This window comes from Lepisma saccharinum, chromosome 21, assembly GCF_977018435.1.
Source record: "Lepisma saccharinum chromosome 21, izLepSacc3.1, whole genome shotgun sequence".
NCBI lineage: Eukaryota > Metazoa > Arthropoda > Insecta > Zygentoma > Lepismatidae > Lepisma > Lepisma saccharinum.
In genome coordinates this window covers 47,878,621-47,895,848 of record NC_139249.1, presented here as the reverse complement: position 1 = coordinate 47,895,848, position 17,228 = coordinate 47,878,621, and the positions used below count along the sequence as shown (strand labels likewise).

Sequence of the window (17,228 nt, the reverse complement as noted above, 5' to 3'; positions counted from 1 at the left end):
ATGTTCCGATTTAAACAGTGGCGACAATTTAGGGGATAGTTGCTCCTCAATATTTTGCCTCCACACTCTCACACTATGACCTCTTAATGCTAAGCCTTGTCTACCAAGAGAAAGTAAAATTTCCTGCATCTGCCCCCCCCCCCCCCCACCGTTTTGGAACCCAACTGCCACCGCTGGCCTTTACCATAAACATACAATTGTGAGGTTCTATCTATACCCCTTTAAAAAATGGTGTTCAAACCTCGCCTCCCGAAAGGAATTCCTGGATACATGCCTGTCCCAAGACGTTCACACCACATTCTGGTCAATGCTTAACCTCGGTGGTGTTAAAAATAATGTTGATTAAAACCATTTGTCTGTGGTGTTATTTTAACAGTTTGGTCAAAGTTTAACCTTGATTAAAGATTAACCCAAATGTGGTGCAGTCACACGAGTGTTTTCTCAGTATAAAACTGAATTTATTCATTCTGATTGTACAATGTCATAGTTCTATCATGTTGGACGATAATTTGCATCACAGACAAAAGCCTAATCCTATAAGCATGTTAATTCTACAATACCTCGTACATAGCATCCATCTATTAAAATAAATCGTTATCAGCTAATTAGTGTGTGGTAAACCGTCGATGGCATATGTGGATTTCTTTAATATGTGATATCTTTTTTCTGATGCCATTAAAATATGTACCGTACCATCCTGCAATGCGAGTGTTCTCGGATTGAAGAGTTGTGCACAGGAATAGTTTCATGTACTGGTAGTAAAAAAAGTGCGAATATGTTAAATATCCTGTGTGAAATTTTGCTAATTTCTAGCTTAAAACTTAAAAATGCTGATTACATAGTGTATTATGGTTATTATCCTAAATAAAATGTATCATTCATCTAAAATGAATTGTTAAGAAAAAGAGTCAATCATAATAGACATATTTTACTATGCGATAATAAATTTAATTTTTGGTGCAACGTGGCTGGATTTCCCTCCATATAAGAACAGTACATGGAAAATTTCAATATTCTACATCCAGAAGCATCTAAGATAATTTAAATAGAATGTACAAACCATGTATCACCAGCAGTTGTAAACTATCTTTGAAGTTGAACAAGAACCTGTTGCAAACTTCGTTAAATTCAGCATGATATTAAAGATCTGAAAACGTTACATCTCTTTCTATCATGTTACAAGAGCAAAATTTCATTTTGTGCATGAAAGTCCACATAGGTATAAACACTCCCCCATTTATTATTTTTAATACAAACTTTCTTTGAAATGTAAAACCATGTGATGCATTTCATTATGAAATTTCACACTGCTACACAATGGGTGATAAATCTTTATATTTCTTCCAGGTATAAAGCAGCAACAGTACTGTATTTAATGACAACTTTTCCAAAGACTAGATTTATGCGTGATATCATATTTGGAGATCTAGAGATGTTAGGTAAGAAAAATAATGGAAATGGTTAACGTAATAAAAAACTACGTGTTCAAGTTAACACGTTAACTGTCAAGGTGGTTTCACCAATTTTTGCCTCCTCCGCCAAAGTGGTTATTGGACTTTATTTCGCAAACTCGAAAATCTCGCTTTTTTCCCTGTAAAAAATAAAACAGCCAACAAGCTTTTAATGCGCACACACCTTGTCGACCTAGGAACAACAAAGTCAAGCCACATGTTTCGGTCGTAATGACCAACATGGTGTGATTGGTATGACCCAGTTTCTGTCATTTTGACCAACGTGGCAGTTAACGTGTTAAATAAAAGATGAGCAACTATACATTGAAATTGGAGCATTTATTCCTCATGTTATGATGGGCGACCCTACTATATGTTACTTTGAATTGAGAGAACATAATTGACTGAATGCTGTTGTGATTTTGTACTGTGTGTTTCAAGTTTCAACACGTATTTCTTATTTAATTAATGACATGCTTTCTCAAAAGTATGCTGTGATACACCGCAATCATAAAGGAATTTTGGCAAACGTGACACACATTAACCTTTTGTACAAAGGCGTAACTTGAGTACCATGTTAAATATTAGCAATCATTATTATTATTGGATTTCAACTAAATTTTAATGTCCATATAAAATAACTATATTCATTAAATTATTAGGGCGTTCCCGATGACATAATGGTAACACGTCTGGTTCGAAATCCCATTCAGATCCCACTTTAAACTGCAGATCCACTCCTGGTTAGGCTATCTGCGTGTGAACGTGGACTTAAAATTAAATTTATTAAATTAATTAAATTGGTCACACAAACAACGTCGCACGCAACAAAAACCAAATGGCAAAGAAACAGTAAATCAATCAGCCATGTTGATTTTCGTTTTACATTCTTCCTCAAACATGAAGTTCCACTGTGTAGAAAACTCTTCAAACTGTTCCATCTGTTCATAAAACGTGTCACTACTATATTCTTGAAGCTAAAAACAATTTTTCTCCAGGTTATGTTGTTTCTGTTGACAAAGCTTGTGCTTACAATGTTGTTCGCGTGACCGATTCAATCAAATCTTTGGAAAATATACACCAGTTTCTTAAATCGAAATTTTACTATTTTCAATGTTTTCTTAAAAATGCATGGAAACAAGGTAATCAGTATGGTAAAAGCGAAATCCATATTTATTGTGATCTGTACAATGCTTCCCCTAAAATAATGCAAAAGTCAAGTAAGGGTGTGAATTCACGTGCCAGATATTTCCAACTAAACCCATGCATGACTGGCAACATAGGTACTTAAGATGATGATTTTATCCTCCCTTAAAAAAATAAAAATATACTTAAAGACAAATGAACGTGGGCTGCACAGAAAGTAATGCAGAAGTGGACATAACTGTTTTATCAACTGACTTAGGTTGTTGAAATTGTACATGATGGTGGAGTAACTCTTCCTCTGCACTAAGGTATTACTTATCATCAAGGTACGGATTTACATGTATACATATTTATGTATGAAGCTGAAATCAGTTATTTTTTGTATTATATTTGCACATCATGTCATGTAGACTCAAAAAAATCAGTTTTCATTTTCAATATTTGTAGTACTAGGTTTTAGCTCATGTTTTACATATTTTAGTTATTTTTACATATTATTTCCATATTTCAGAACATTTCTCAGCATATAGCTACTCCATATTAGTGCAATAACTACATGTCCCTGTGTGACCAAAATAGGTGGGTGAATTTCTTGCGAATAACTGGAAAAGTCCGAAGCGAAGTTAAACAAACGAAAGTTACGACCTTATTTATAACATAATTGCATTAATTACATATTTTCTGTCATTCGAACAATATGTTTTCTTTTTTCAATTTTATACTTTCCCACTGTTTGATTTTGCCATTGTTAAACACTTGAAATTCCAGTTTATTTACAATTGTTGTCAACAATAGAGAATGAGGGCTCAAGCATCTGCAGCTGCTTGTTACACACATTATTTTGGCAACGTTGGAAGAGAGTCACAAGTCGAGCAGCCCATTGCTAACCCCTCCCTCACTACTATAGTAGCAGCGCCAGAAGCAACGATTTTGTGGCACACGTACGGGGTTCGCTTCTGGTTTCTCTTCAAGACAGTCACGGTAATAGTTACAATGACGAGAATGTATTTTATGTAGCTGGTGTAGTATCTTATATTATTAAAAAGGTAAATTTTTAAAATTTTAAATCCATATTTAACCCCATATTTTGGTAAAAATAACTAAATATGTATTAACATATTTAGCATACTTTTACTGCGTATAAATCCGTTCCATGCTCATCATGGGCTCCATCATAAGCCATACATTTGCGTCATCCTTGAGCACAACAAATCCCACTCCTTCACAGACTTCTTAGGCTTTGGCAAAGAGGTGTGATGCCATTCGAGGGACATTTTCAAGTCGTAAAGATATACCACGTTTCATCCCCTATCTCCAGATCGAAAAAAACATGCATCCATTAACTTCCAGCAAATCAGAGCAGACTACCACCTTTCTCTCCTTCATATCTGGCGTCAACCGTCAACTCACCTTTCACACACTCTTTCATTATATTTTGTATGGCATTGTGAACGCAGTTCAGTTGTACAGCAAGCTCACGGATTGTGATTCGTCTCTACACCGGAATCAACTCGTCCACAAGCTGAAGATTCGTGTCGCAGTTGGTGGTCTTCAATGCTCGTTTCTCCTTTGAAATTCTTCATCCATCTCTGCACATTGCTCTAGTCAATGCTGTCTTCGCCGTACTGTAGTCTTCTGTGAATGCCAAATAGCCTGCATCCCTCCTTCGTCAAGAACTCAGTGAAGGCACAAGGCTTATTCTTGAAATTCATTATTTATCAGCAATTGGACGGGTTAAAGTTACAGTGCTGTAAGTCACTTTGTTAAAAAGAAAAAACAGTCTGACTCACAGCACTTTGCTGATCAACACAACAGCTGTTTCCTTTATTACAAGACCTTAAACTCGCATCTGTTGACAGTTGAATGAATCTCTGATTTAGTTCACGTTCTCTGTTAACAGATTAACTTATCTCGATCTGGTTTCTATGTCTAAGTGTTTTTGTTTTTGTTTAAAAAGTTACTTACACACTGTAACTTTAACCCGTCCAATTATGTAATATAGGAGAAGAGTTACTTTACCAACATGTGCAATTTGAGCGACCTATATCACTTAATAACCTTTGTATGCAATACAGCCTTCATGTTTCTCATGCTTTCAAATGTCAGAAGTACAATCCCTGAGACTACATCGAACTATTGTAAAAGTACGGTACACTGCTTAATATCAACAAATGTTTTCAGAGTAACAAGGCGTAAAATGAACGAATTTAATTGGAAGCTTCTCGATCATCATTAATTCATTCGCCACTTTTATAAGGATTGATAGATAAACTATTTTCGAAAGTCTTGAGTAAAAATTAAATGAATTAAAATATTTGTTCCATGGTGTTGTATGATAGGACTTCTAGCAGTAAAGTAATTCAAAATACAAGTAGGTACAGTGGTGTGTAAATAAAATGTAAATTCAGTAGAATAGATAGTAAATAGTACTCAGATAAAGATTTGTATGAGGAAATGAATGAATTTTTGTACGCATTTTAATTATTTAATATTTTCCTCCAGTTATTGTCAAGGTTTCAATGTTTCAACATTTTAACCAAAGAAACCTCAAATCTGAATTTTTGTGATAACTTTTACTGCATCAGTGGTTCCAAACTGTATTGTGATGGGAAATTTGATTCAATAGGTATTTTTAAGAGGATATTGAGGAAAAGCTTTTTGTATTCATGCTTCATGTCATTGTTCTTGGTTTCAGTTCAATGTGTGTGTCTATAAATTTTATATTTTTATTGGTTATTTTTCTGAAGCATATACATGTGCAATTTGTGTGTGATGTGTGTGTGTGAATTGTGCCATAATGTAATATAGATAAAGAAACTCTTATAATTCTCACGCTGGTCAGGTTATACATAAGTCAATTGTATCTCTTGGCCTTGTTTTTACTGGTGTGCATCTTAGGCTTGTACTATATAGTTTTTGCGTTTTCGTAGTGATTGGAATCTGTTCAGGAAGGAAATTTTGGTTCGTATTATACTACAAGTGAATATGACAATTGATTGTGCTAAAATTACCTTGCAGTTTCATTTGGAGGACTTGGAACGCTATTCTTCGGTGGGAGTATGCTCTCTGTTGTTGAGCTCCTGTATTATTTGGTGATAAAGTGTTTATTCAAATCACAAGAACTCCAGCACAGACCAACTGCAGTGATAACAGACACGAGAAGAATACCAAGGAAAGATGTGTTTCAAAGGAGGCTGCAGCTCATTGGGAAAAATATAAGTGTAAAAGGACAACTGAATTATTCACCTCACTTGAAGTTCTACACGCAGCATGTAGGCCGGCCCCAAATAGGAAATAGGTATGAGTTGAAAATTAATTATTATTGATAGTTCTTACAAGATTTCCCATTAACACGTAACTAAATTGCACAGTAAGTTTTCACAAATCGATTTTTTCAGCCTTTATGTATGCAACATAACAATACAAAGCCAAGATTGCCAGGGCCATATATTTTCATCGCACCATACAAGACGTAAGAATGCTCTGAATGCAATTCTCTGTTACCTATAACTAGTAAGATGGATCCACAAAAGCTTTATCCCTAATTGGGTGTACCTTTCCCCCACCCCAAGATTTAGTTTTCTTTATCTTCAGGTACAATATTGATACATGCCAGTGAACTACATTTAAGAATATGTTCCTCAAACTTAAATACCCTAGCTCAGGGTAAGGCTTTTCTATAATATGAAAATATAATGGAACATAAGTGTATGTTATCACTAGACCTCGGATTTTTAAGTTCTAAAAAGTGTGCTTTTAGGATCCTAAAATAGGCTCTAAAAATCCTAAAATAGGTTCTAAAAAACTTAAATTAGGCTCGAAAAATCCTGAAATAGGTTGCAAAAAGACTTCAATTGATGAAAAATTCCTGAAAAATATTGATTAGATACAATCGTTAAAAAGCAATTCACAAGAACCGTAATAACAAATATTAATTTTCTAAACAAATTTTAATTTCTTTATATCAATTTCAAAATTATCTACAAATTACTACAATACTGCACTTGTGCTGTTAGAAAAAGTTACTTGTTAGTATGAAAAATGAATTTCGCATCTATAATTTGCTGCTCACTTGGAATTCCGGGAATTACAAGTGAATTATTGGCTCCGAAAATAATGTGTGAATTATTGGCTCTGAAAATTATTTATGAATTTTAGCAAACCATGAAAAAAGGTACGAGTGGATGTTTTCTCTATTACATTTTTTTCTCCGTAGACATGAAAAATTTCAACTTTTATTAATCCAAATCCCATTAAATTTTCACATGTTTATAAATGCCCTGAGGCAAGTTTCTCTCAGTTTAGCTTTTATTTTTTATATTATTTTTTAGGAAGAAAAAGAAAGCTACACAGAAAATAAAACAAAATTTTCTCAATCCGTTTACTTTGTTAGTGTCTTTTGCAGAACATTCTATCTGACAGACGAAAGATTATTACAAAATAATATATCTTGAAGTTGATTAGGTAAATTATTTTGTTACATTGTAATTATACAAACCCTTCACATTGTTAATATTTTTGTGTGTGGAAGGGAGGGTGAGAGTCGGTAATACGTAAGGTTGGAATAGAGTAAACATCTGCTTGTATCCTTGAATTCTTGGAAAGTTCGCCTTGAAAACCAGGAATTATACTTGAATTCTATCATGGTCCTAGTGACCACCATGCGTTATCCACACTCAAACTCCACCTTTGTCTGTGAGGATCATTTCATGTGCTGAAAATTATTTTTCAACAGAAACATAGTCGGTACTGCAAATTTGAATGCTGAAACACGACTTCGCAAGGCGTGAATGCCAAAGAGGACCAAACTGACACGAGAGTGAGCAAGACCGTACAGATCAGAAGTTTGCACTTGGGACTGTGCAACAGTAGAGACGATTGAGTGCCAAACCTGAGAATGCGAAGGAGGGGGGGGGGGCAGGGACAGTTTACTTTATCTTAGTAGGCAAGGCTTAGCATTAAGAGTGCAGGGGTAAAAAGTAGGGGGCAACTGACGTCTTTCGCCGCCACTGTCTGCAGGTAACAGTGACGTCAGACTCTTGGTTTGTTTAAAGCTTTGATAAACATCATACACTTGGAGGGAGGGAAATAGACAGAAAACATGTTTCAAACACGCCAGTCATTGAATTATTTCGCCATCAAACCTAGTCAATTCCTCTGTGAGATATAAAAATCCTGTAAAACCTAAAAAATATAAAAAACTAAAAAAAGGTTTAATTTAGGCACATAAACCTAAAATAGGTTCTAACAAGCAAAATAGTTTATTTTAGGCACTATAAAACTTTGTCAGTTGTTGCGTTTTGTAATGAAACACCGATATAACTTGTTATTTCTTATTTACCTGCAAAGGAAAAAATAGGTTAAAACCTAAAATCCCAGGTCTAGTTATCACATCAGTCAAAAATAAATGTCCCTGGCAACCCTGGGTATCCTTAGGTTATGTATATATGCAAACTGAAAGTGTCATTCTTTGTAGTGTATTGTGAAGCACATACAATAAAATATGGAAAAAATATGAAAACATGATTTTTGCATGTATACTCAAGAATAATTATACTGCCAGCCAATGAAGTACTTACATTGTGTGTACAATAAACACCAGAATTCCACCATACTTTTTTTATATCTTGCTTACTTTTCTCTAGCTCCTAAAGTAGATATTCTACAGATACATTTACTAGTCACAAAATAACATTAACTATAGGTTGATTCATAAGTAATAGTCCAAACTGTGAACCTGAAAAGTACGCACTATTAACAATAGAATTACATTAGCAAAATATTTAGATAAAAGTATTACTGGTCAATTATATCTCCATTCATTTCTGCGGTAATTTGTAACATTTGTAATATTTGTAACATTATTTTGACATTTTTTGTATTTTTCTCCACAGAAAACTTTCAAAAAATGTTGCTCCAAATGTCATCATAATTTTTACTCTTACCATTTATATAGTAAATGCAGTGAATTTGTAAGAAAAAACTAATTCATTAATTTTATTTCCTTTTTAATCCTGCATAGTTATTAAATAGAGAAGGCAAAGTAAAATTACATAACTCCATTAATTAATTAATTAATTGTTTGCCTTAGTAAGATTCTCTCTTGATATAAATATGCTCTTTAAATAGCGTTAGTTATTAATATGTAGACATCTTCAAATTTCAGCTCAGCCAAAATCAATAGAGTTGCAAAATTTATTAAAATTATTTCAAAAATATTGAAAGAATACATACATTTATCAACAATGCATGGGGTCAAATATATCTTAGAGGCTCCCCATGCTTTATTGAGGTAAGTTCAAAATTGACCATGCACTTATTTTGTCAAATTGTAACTATTCTGTTGAAATCATAAGCATTAACTAGTATGAATTTTAATATAGTTAATAGCAGTATTCGGGCTGTGAATTTGCTAAATCATTACCAGCCCATAATTTCCTCCCCTCTGTAAAGATATGTACTTGTATTACATATATTGTTCCATTACTTAGCAGTAATTTTCAGTATTAGAATATAATTTTACAATGTAATTATCGTAAAACAACCACCGAACACGGTATGTTGCAAACCTTAAAAGGTTCTGGGATCGAACCAGGTGCCCTTAGATGAATGTAAATCTTACCATTGGGGGTTAGTGGTAGCTCATAGGCTCTTGCTTGGCTGCTTCTTCTATCTGCGGAGGTACCTTAATAAACATAATTTACACAACCTTTTAAATGAATGGCAACTCACTTATCTTGGGTTAAGATAACCTAAAGACTGCAATAGCAAGGTTGGCGATAGAGAAAGCATATTACCTGACTCGTTCTTCAAAAGTTGATAAATAAGAGTTTCCAAGTTAAACTCTCACTCACTCGCTGATGTTAGTCTCTTAACTTCTCAGCACTTCACTCCCAAACAACTTTCAAACTGACGTTCACTTTTCATAATTAATATTGACTGCCTTTCGAAATCAAACTCGGCTGACGTCTCCCCAAATCCAAACTTAACTCTTCTCTCCCCAAAACTCAAACTCCCAGCTTTACAATTCCCGATCAACTATGTCGACTAACCCCTTTTCAAGCTAAACTTTGACTGTCCTGTTCAAGATTCAACTTGCATCCTGTCCATCTAAGCTCCGCCTCCTTTTTTTCTCTCTTGCTCCCCCACTTTGCCTCTGCAATAACTGCAAAATGCTTTGTATTGAAGCTGTGCTGAAGTTAACACATTCCTTTAGTTTCCTGCCTGTTACCCAGCTAAGCTTAACTCGAACATGAAAATAAGGGGTACATTACGTTATTATTCTATTGCTATGTTAATGTTTTGCTAATACAATGATATCATATAGAACTATAAGTTCTACTTGTACCTTAAACAGTACATTATATTGCTTATTGTGATAGCAATTGTTTAATTTGAATTGACTTCTATTAGATAATAAATATGAAATATATAAATATGGAAGAAGAAATGTATGTACTTTGTTCAATCACTTGTTAGTAACATTTCTTTACACCAGCTTGCACTTACTCTGGTACACAATTGTATGAGCTTGTGCTAAACATGTCTTCAATTTTACCAATTATAACAAAAGTTAGGAGTAAACTACACTTTATATAAGGGCTGAGCCGATACCGACATCGATTTATCGTTATCGATTGATACCAGTGGTGCCAGTATCTGAAAGAATGGGTTGGATTTTATTTACCGATGCCAGCCAATACTTTTCCCGCGTTTCGATAGTTCGCAGGAGCCACAAAAATGCCGAGCCACGCTTTCGCGGAGTTTTCATCCAATGTTTTTAGATTCTTGTGAAGAGCTGGTTTCTTCCACTGTCTGTGAGGAAGTTTTTAGAACATTCTTACTTTTTAATGTGTTGTGTTTCTCTTGTGCAGGTCTCTGTACAACCTCTCACTTTTACGTTTTCACAAGGGGCTTTTTTACACCCCTTGTTTTAATGTTTTATGTAAGAATTTTAGATAAGGGTATATTTTGCCTTATACGAGGGGAGAGTGAAAAGTTTTGAGCCTCACAAACACAGAAAACTAAATGCATCATATCGATTGATGCACCAGAATGCATCGATCGATACAGTAAAGTGTGTTTTATGGCTTCTTCAAAGAATCAGATTCACATTTGATGCATTTGGGTGCATTTTTGTATGTCGTGAAATAAACACCGAAGTGCATCCTTTGATTCAAGTGAGGATTACTTTCAGTCGAGATGCACTTCAATGCATCAGTTGATGCGTTTTGATGCACCATAATGCATCTTATTGATGATGCATTTAAAACGTTTGGTCTGAGCTACAGAGTTTATGTAGAGCATCATCAAAAAAGATGCATTCTGGTGCATCAAAACGCATCAACTGATGCATTGAAGTGCATCTCGACTGAAAGTAATCCTCACTTGAATCAAAGGATGCACTTTGGTGTTTATTTCACGACATACAAAAATGCACCCAAATGCATCAAATGTGAATCTGATTCTTTGAAGAAGCCATAAAACACACTTTAGTGCATCAATCGATGCATTCTGGTGCATCAATCGATATGATATATTTAGTTCTCTGAGTGCAGGGAAGGGGTGTTTGAACTGCAGTTTCTCATTATGATCTCTTTACGTAATCACTATAATCACCCCTCCCCCCAGATCAATGCACTTCTGCATTCTGTGCTGCAATTTGATTACAGTAATCTCGTACAATGATTTGTCCTGAGTCTCACACAACTGAATGACCGCCTTCGTCCGTGTTGAAGTGACGTCCTCGAAGTGAATTCTTCATAGCAGGGAAAAGAGGAAAATCTGATGGGCTCCAAAATTTTAACTACCTAGCATCATCACTCCTTCCATATGAGGCTCAAAACTTTTCATTCTCCCCTCGTACATTGAAGGCTGCAAAATGACTTAAAGTGCTGACGCACCCAAAAATTTAGTTCAATCAATCCTGAAAGTTATGCAACATTGGAAGTTTCCAGTGATTTTGTACCAATATTATGTTTTAAAAAAAAACTGTATTTTGTGATTAAATAACAGGTATTTTACATTCTAATGTAATATTTTTAACAATTTAAAACAAAACTGGTAAATTGAATACTCACCCAGTAATATTAATCAATTGTTACAATATCAGTATTGGAATGCATATGTGTTCAAAGTGGTAACAGCTCAGCCCTTCTTTGCACAGAAATCGAATGGTGCTGAGTGAACTACAATATGTCTACAAAATTAATAAAATAGTGTAATTTAATTGTATTCTTTTTGTAGGTTCATTTGGGTTGCAATTTGGATTAGCTTTGCAACATTCGCAGTACTGACAGTGAAGACTCTTGGGTGGAAGTATTATTACAGTTCAGTTGCCTATGAAATGGAGGAAGATTATTTTTCTTGGAACGTCACCGCTCCTGCATTTGCCTTTTGCTCGGTTGAAAAGGACTGGACTAAAATGTAAGAGAAAACTTGCATCAACCGCCCCAAGTGTATTTTCCAAAGTTTTGTTACGTACAGTTTAAAGTCCGCCATATTGAAATGTCTTGACGGATTTCTCTCAAATGCAATTCCAGACAAATTCTTGAAGCATCTACCTGATATGAAAATTTCAGATCAGAAGAAATAATTTTACGGAAGCTAGTGTTGTTAAGAAGTTGCGCAAGCGCACACACACACACACACACACACACCATCCCTAATTTGCCCTCCCCACCGTTTTCGACCATGTACTTACTATATTATATTCCATAGTATTTATTGCAAAACTATAGAGTAAGGAATGCACTAATACTGATGAGTCTCGTTTCTTGATCCACGAAATTGTTGTCTAGACAGAGAATTGAAAATATTATGAGAATTTGGAGAACATAGAAGTCAGTTTAGTTGTCAGCCATCTTGATTTCGCTGAAACGTATAACCCGATCATCCAACGTACCTAATTACTATATCAGGCTGGCTACTCACTGGGAATTCCTTGAATTTCTGGAATTATGCTTGAATTATTGCCTCCGGGAATTATGCGTGAATTCTGCTTGAATTTTTCTCCGTACATGTGAAAAATTGCAACTTTTATTAATCCAAATCCAATTGAATTTATACATATTTATTAACGCCCGCTTTAAACGAAAGTATTTGCCTTAGCATTTTTCTTAACATTTATGCCATGACCAAAATGCTACCTTATAAAATGAAAAATCTTATGGCTTTTCAGATGCCATGGTATATTTCATGGAATAGAACCCGTCCTATTTCCGTGGCATTTTTCCTAGCATAACCAATCAGCGACCTCTAGGTCACGAGTGCAGCTGTAATGGCGGCCGCGTGAGATGTAAACAATGTATCACTTCACATTTTTAAAAGCCGATAACTATTCAACCGAGAGGAATTACATTCCGTATAAAACGTTATTAGGTAATAATCAATGGCGCTGCTTAAATACATACTTAACAACGTTTACTGTACACGTATGGAATAATATTGTAGTTGATTCAATTGTAAACACAGTGCACTCAGCATAGATGGTGTAACTCAACGTGCCTTTCATGCTGTATATAATATACATTGTAAATGCTAAAGCTAACCAAAAAGTTACATGAAATGCTTCCGTGTAAAGTACTACCTGCTATGATATTTTAGAAGCATTTATGCTAGCAAAAATGTTAAAGGAAATGCTTCAGTGTAAGGCCGGCCTAATGCCCTGAACCAAGTTTTTCACAGTTTAGCTATTAATTTTATTGAGGAAGGAAAAGAAAGAAAGCTGCGTGGAAAATAAATCAAAACTCTATTCTCTCAATCTATTTGTTTCTTTAGTATTCTTTGCAGAACAATCTACAGTATCTAAGAGATGTAAGATTATTGCTAGATAAGATTTTTTAAAAATTGATTAGGAAATTTTGAAGTACTTATACAATTAATAATTTTCATATTAGATTACCACATTCCGTAATATTTGTGACTTGTATCTGTAGATGTATTTCAAGCTGAAAAAGAATGGCTATGAGAAGGAGGATAGACTGGACATAAATAGAAGAAGGAAGAAAAGTGGCAGGGGAGAATTGGAAGAGAAAGAAAAAGAGGAAGAGAAAGAAAAAGAGAGGAGGTTTGGAATAAGGAGTAAGGGGAAGACCACAGAAAAGATATGCAAAGTGCTTAGGAAAGCGGGCATTAAAACTTACAGGAAGGGAGGGAGAAGCATCTTAAGAATAGCGAAGAATGCAAACAAGAAAAAGGAAAACAGAGAAGAGGAAGAGGAAGGCATTATCTACGAAGTGAAATGTAAAGAATGTGTGTACATAGGAGAAACGAAAAAGAGGCTGAAAGATAAGTTGAAACAACATAGGGATGATGTACGACTTAAGAGAGAGAGAAATGCAATATTTAAACACACGAGAGAAACAGGACATGACATAGAGTGGGATGAGGCTAAGCAGATAGGAAGGGAGAAGAGAATACTAGTGAGAAAATGGAAGGAGGCCAAGGAAATATTGAAGAAAGGTGAAGAAGACACAATGAACTGAAATGGGGGACTGAAGATAAACAAAGAATGGAAGAAGGTGTTAGAAAGAGTGGAAAGAACAAAAGAGAAAGAGGAGAGAAGAAGGAAGAAGAATGAAGAAAACGAGCGTGAGATAAAGAGTCCAACCACATTCAAGATGGAAGAAAATGTTTAGCCTTTCAGGTGAAAGTACAGTTGACAAGGGAAAGCCACTTGCTAGAATGTTCCAGAAAAAAAAAGTGTTCCCCTGTGCATAGCACCACACCATGAAGGAGTATAGGGGGTGTGGCGGTAACGCCCGACACTTTATTGATCCGGTCGTGAGTGGGGGTGATGTGATCAGCATCACGCCCCTGACCGCCTTTACCCCCCAGGGTTTCCCCCAGGTACCCATGTTATTCGACGCTGGGACCGCTTCCACCGTTAGAAAAGTTCCCGGATTTGAACCGGCCGGGGATCGAACCCGGGACCTTTAGCATGGTAGTCAGACGCGTTACCGACTGAGCCACCGCGGCCACAACTTTCTAATAGTCTGGAAGGGAGTAATTTTGTGTATATATATCGTCCTGAGTAGTACAGGTGGCCCGGTTCTAAATCCTCATTTGGGGCTCGAATCATCATGTGGGGCTCGCAGTGGTGCCAACTCACCCCCCGAAAATTTCACCAACTGATATTTTGAAGCCTTTCACGGTGTATGTTAACCTCACAAGCAGTGTTGCCAACTCGGCGTAGCCTTTTATGGTGTATGTTAACCTCACCAGCAGTATTTCCAACTCGGCGTAGCCTTTCACGGTGTATAATTTTTTTAGCTTTTTTTTTTGTGTGTGTGAGTGTACATGTGTTCGGGCGAGGCGTAGCTTTTTACGGTGTATGTTAACCTCACCAGCAGTATTTCTAACTCGGCGTAGCCTTTTATGGTGTATGTTAACCTCACAAGCAGTGTTGCCAACTCGGCGTAGCCTTTCACGGTGTATGTTAACCTCACAAGCAGTGTTGCCAACTCGGCGTAGCCTTTTATGGTGTATGTTAACCTCACCAGCAGTGTTTCCAACTCGGCGTAGCCTTCTTTGAGGCTTGGGTTTTTTTGCCAATTTATTCAAAAAAAATTCTACTATATAATTTTTTACTGGCTAAGCTAACCTACAAATAGGAATTGGCAGCACTGACGAGGCTCGAATTATTATTTGACGCTTGAAACAAATCGCTAAATATAAAATAAAATAACAATGCCTATGAACCTGTTTGGCTTCAGGAAGCAGGCTATGGAGGCATTCGCCCAAAGTGCACCGTCGCCACCTGCGAGCTGGGACCTGTTGCCCTCCCTATTATCTAAACTCAACGGTTTGTTGATTATACACTTGAATAGCATCCTGACCCAGTACGACGAGGATGTGGGCAAGACTTTCTACATATTCAACAACAACTTGAAATATTACCAATTCCCCATCTCCGGCAAACTGCAGTTTGACATGAATCCCGAGAATAAAGGAGAGGCCAAAATTTCCTCCGGCAAGAACATCTATCGCATCAAACACGATAGGATGAACAGTACCACCACGTACGATGTATCTGCTGGCGATCGCCTGTACATAGAGCTCTTGGACGACTACGACAAACTCATCTTTTTTTTCATAGAAATGAAAATTAGCTATCCTATAATAAATAACAATAATGCCTAACGATATTTTTGGCCATACGAAACGCGACGACCATGGCGACGAGCTTCTCATGCTCGACGTCAGGGTCAAGAAGTTGCGAAGCGATCTGCAGGCCCTCCAGTCCACGCTCAACTCCAGCCTCCAGTCCGAGATAGCTAGCTTGCAGTCTTAGTGCTTGGACCCTGTACTCAAGATTGATGCAGAGCTAAAATCGCTGCTGCAAAAATACACCGACCTTGCGTCGATAGACAATCTCGACAAGCTGGCACTGAGTGTGGGCAATCTGCAGAACGAACTTCTGAAGCTGCAACAAACGCAAACCTCAGACGTTGAACAGCTGAAACAACGCTTGCAGGACCAAACAAGCAACATCCAGACCGAACTGCAAACTATCATCCAGAGCATTAAAACACAAGACGACTACGATCGCGTGAACGCTAGTATTGCTAAATTGCGCGAACAGTTTCAATCTTTCAAAATCCCTACGTTGGAAAGCATCAAGGCTGAGCTACAAACGGACGCTTTGCATGCGGCCATCAACGAAGTAAAAACTAAACTCCAAACACTGGAGGATTTTATCAACAATCTACCGTCGTCTAGCGAACTGAACGCCATTGCCCGTAGCGTGGCCAACATCAAAGTCCAACTTGAGACCTACGAGGATTTCGGGAAGCTGCAAGGCACCATAACCCATATTGAGGATGCACTTGCTGTCATTAGAAATGATCTGGCGAACGTTCACGATGAGCTGGAAACCAAACTGCCGGGCATCAGGGATACACTGGCCAATGTTCAACAGCAAATCGCCAAACTGGAAAATCTGAATGCAGAATCCGAGTTGTCTCATTTCCATCACTTGATCGACGACATACAGACTAAGTTGGAAACCCTGCAACAATCTACTCCCACCCAGGATGACATAACACAACTGCAAGAAGGCATACGTGCTGCTGCCGATGCCTCCGAGTTGGACGCGGTGAAAAAAGCTTTGGAATCGCTCCAAAACACGGTGGCCACCCTGCCTACCTCTCAGGAATTGAAAAGCGTGAAGAGAACTCTCAACCGAATACTCAAATCCGACGACATCAAAAACATCCAATCCGAAATTGAATCGATACGGGGGTCTGTCGCGACTTTACCTACCAACCAGAACATCACCGAGCTGCATGAATTGTTTGCGGAAATTAGAACCCAGGTCCACGACCTTGTAATACAGAGCTCCAAGTTGACGCTTGTAGAAAGCCTGCAGCAGATTATTGCCAGCGTGAAAGAGCAAATTGGGAGTATCGAGGCAAGTCAGGAATCGACTATAGCTAATTTCAGCACCCAACTACATGACTTAAATGAAAAATTCAAGAGCCTTATTGTCGATGTAAAGATCAAACCAAACTACGACACTGTTGTTCATGCTATCGAGGAACACCTGGAATCGGTGAATGGCAGATTGGAGGATATAGAGACCGAGGTTCGAACCAACGTAAACACTCTAAATGCCAGCATCGACAATCT

At 36.9% G+C, this 17,228-nt stretch overlaps 1 protein-coding gene across 1 annotated transcript in view; it reads left to right on the top strand.

The window, feature by feature from the left end:
- The first annotated feature begins 8,838 nt into the window (after nucleotides 1-8,838).
- LOC146004163 (sodium channel protein Nach-like) overlaps nucleotides 8,839-17,228 on the top strand; it is a 56,145-nt gene continuing 47,755 nt past the window's right edge. The window contains exons 1-2 of the mRNA XM_083142830.1: nucleotides 8,839-8,889; nucleotides 11,844-12,023. Of these exons, the coding sequence (XP_082998956.1) occupies nucleotides 8,843-8,889; nucleotides 11,844-12,023 (227 nt within the window). The 5' untranslated portion in view covers nucleotides 8,839-8,842. The remainder of the gene's footprint in view (nucleotides 8,890-11,843; nucleotides 12,024-17,228) is intronic.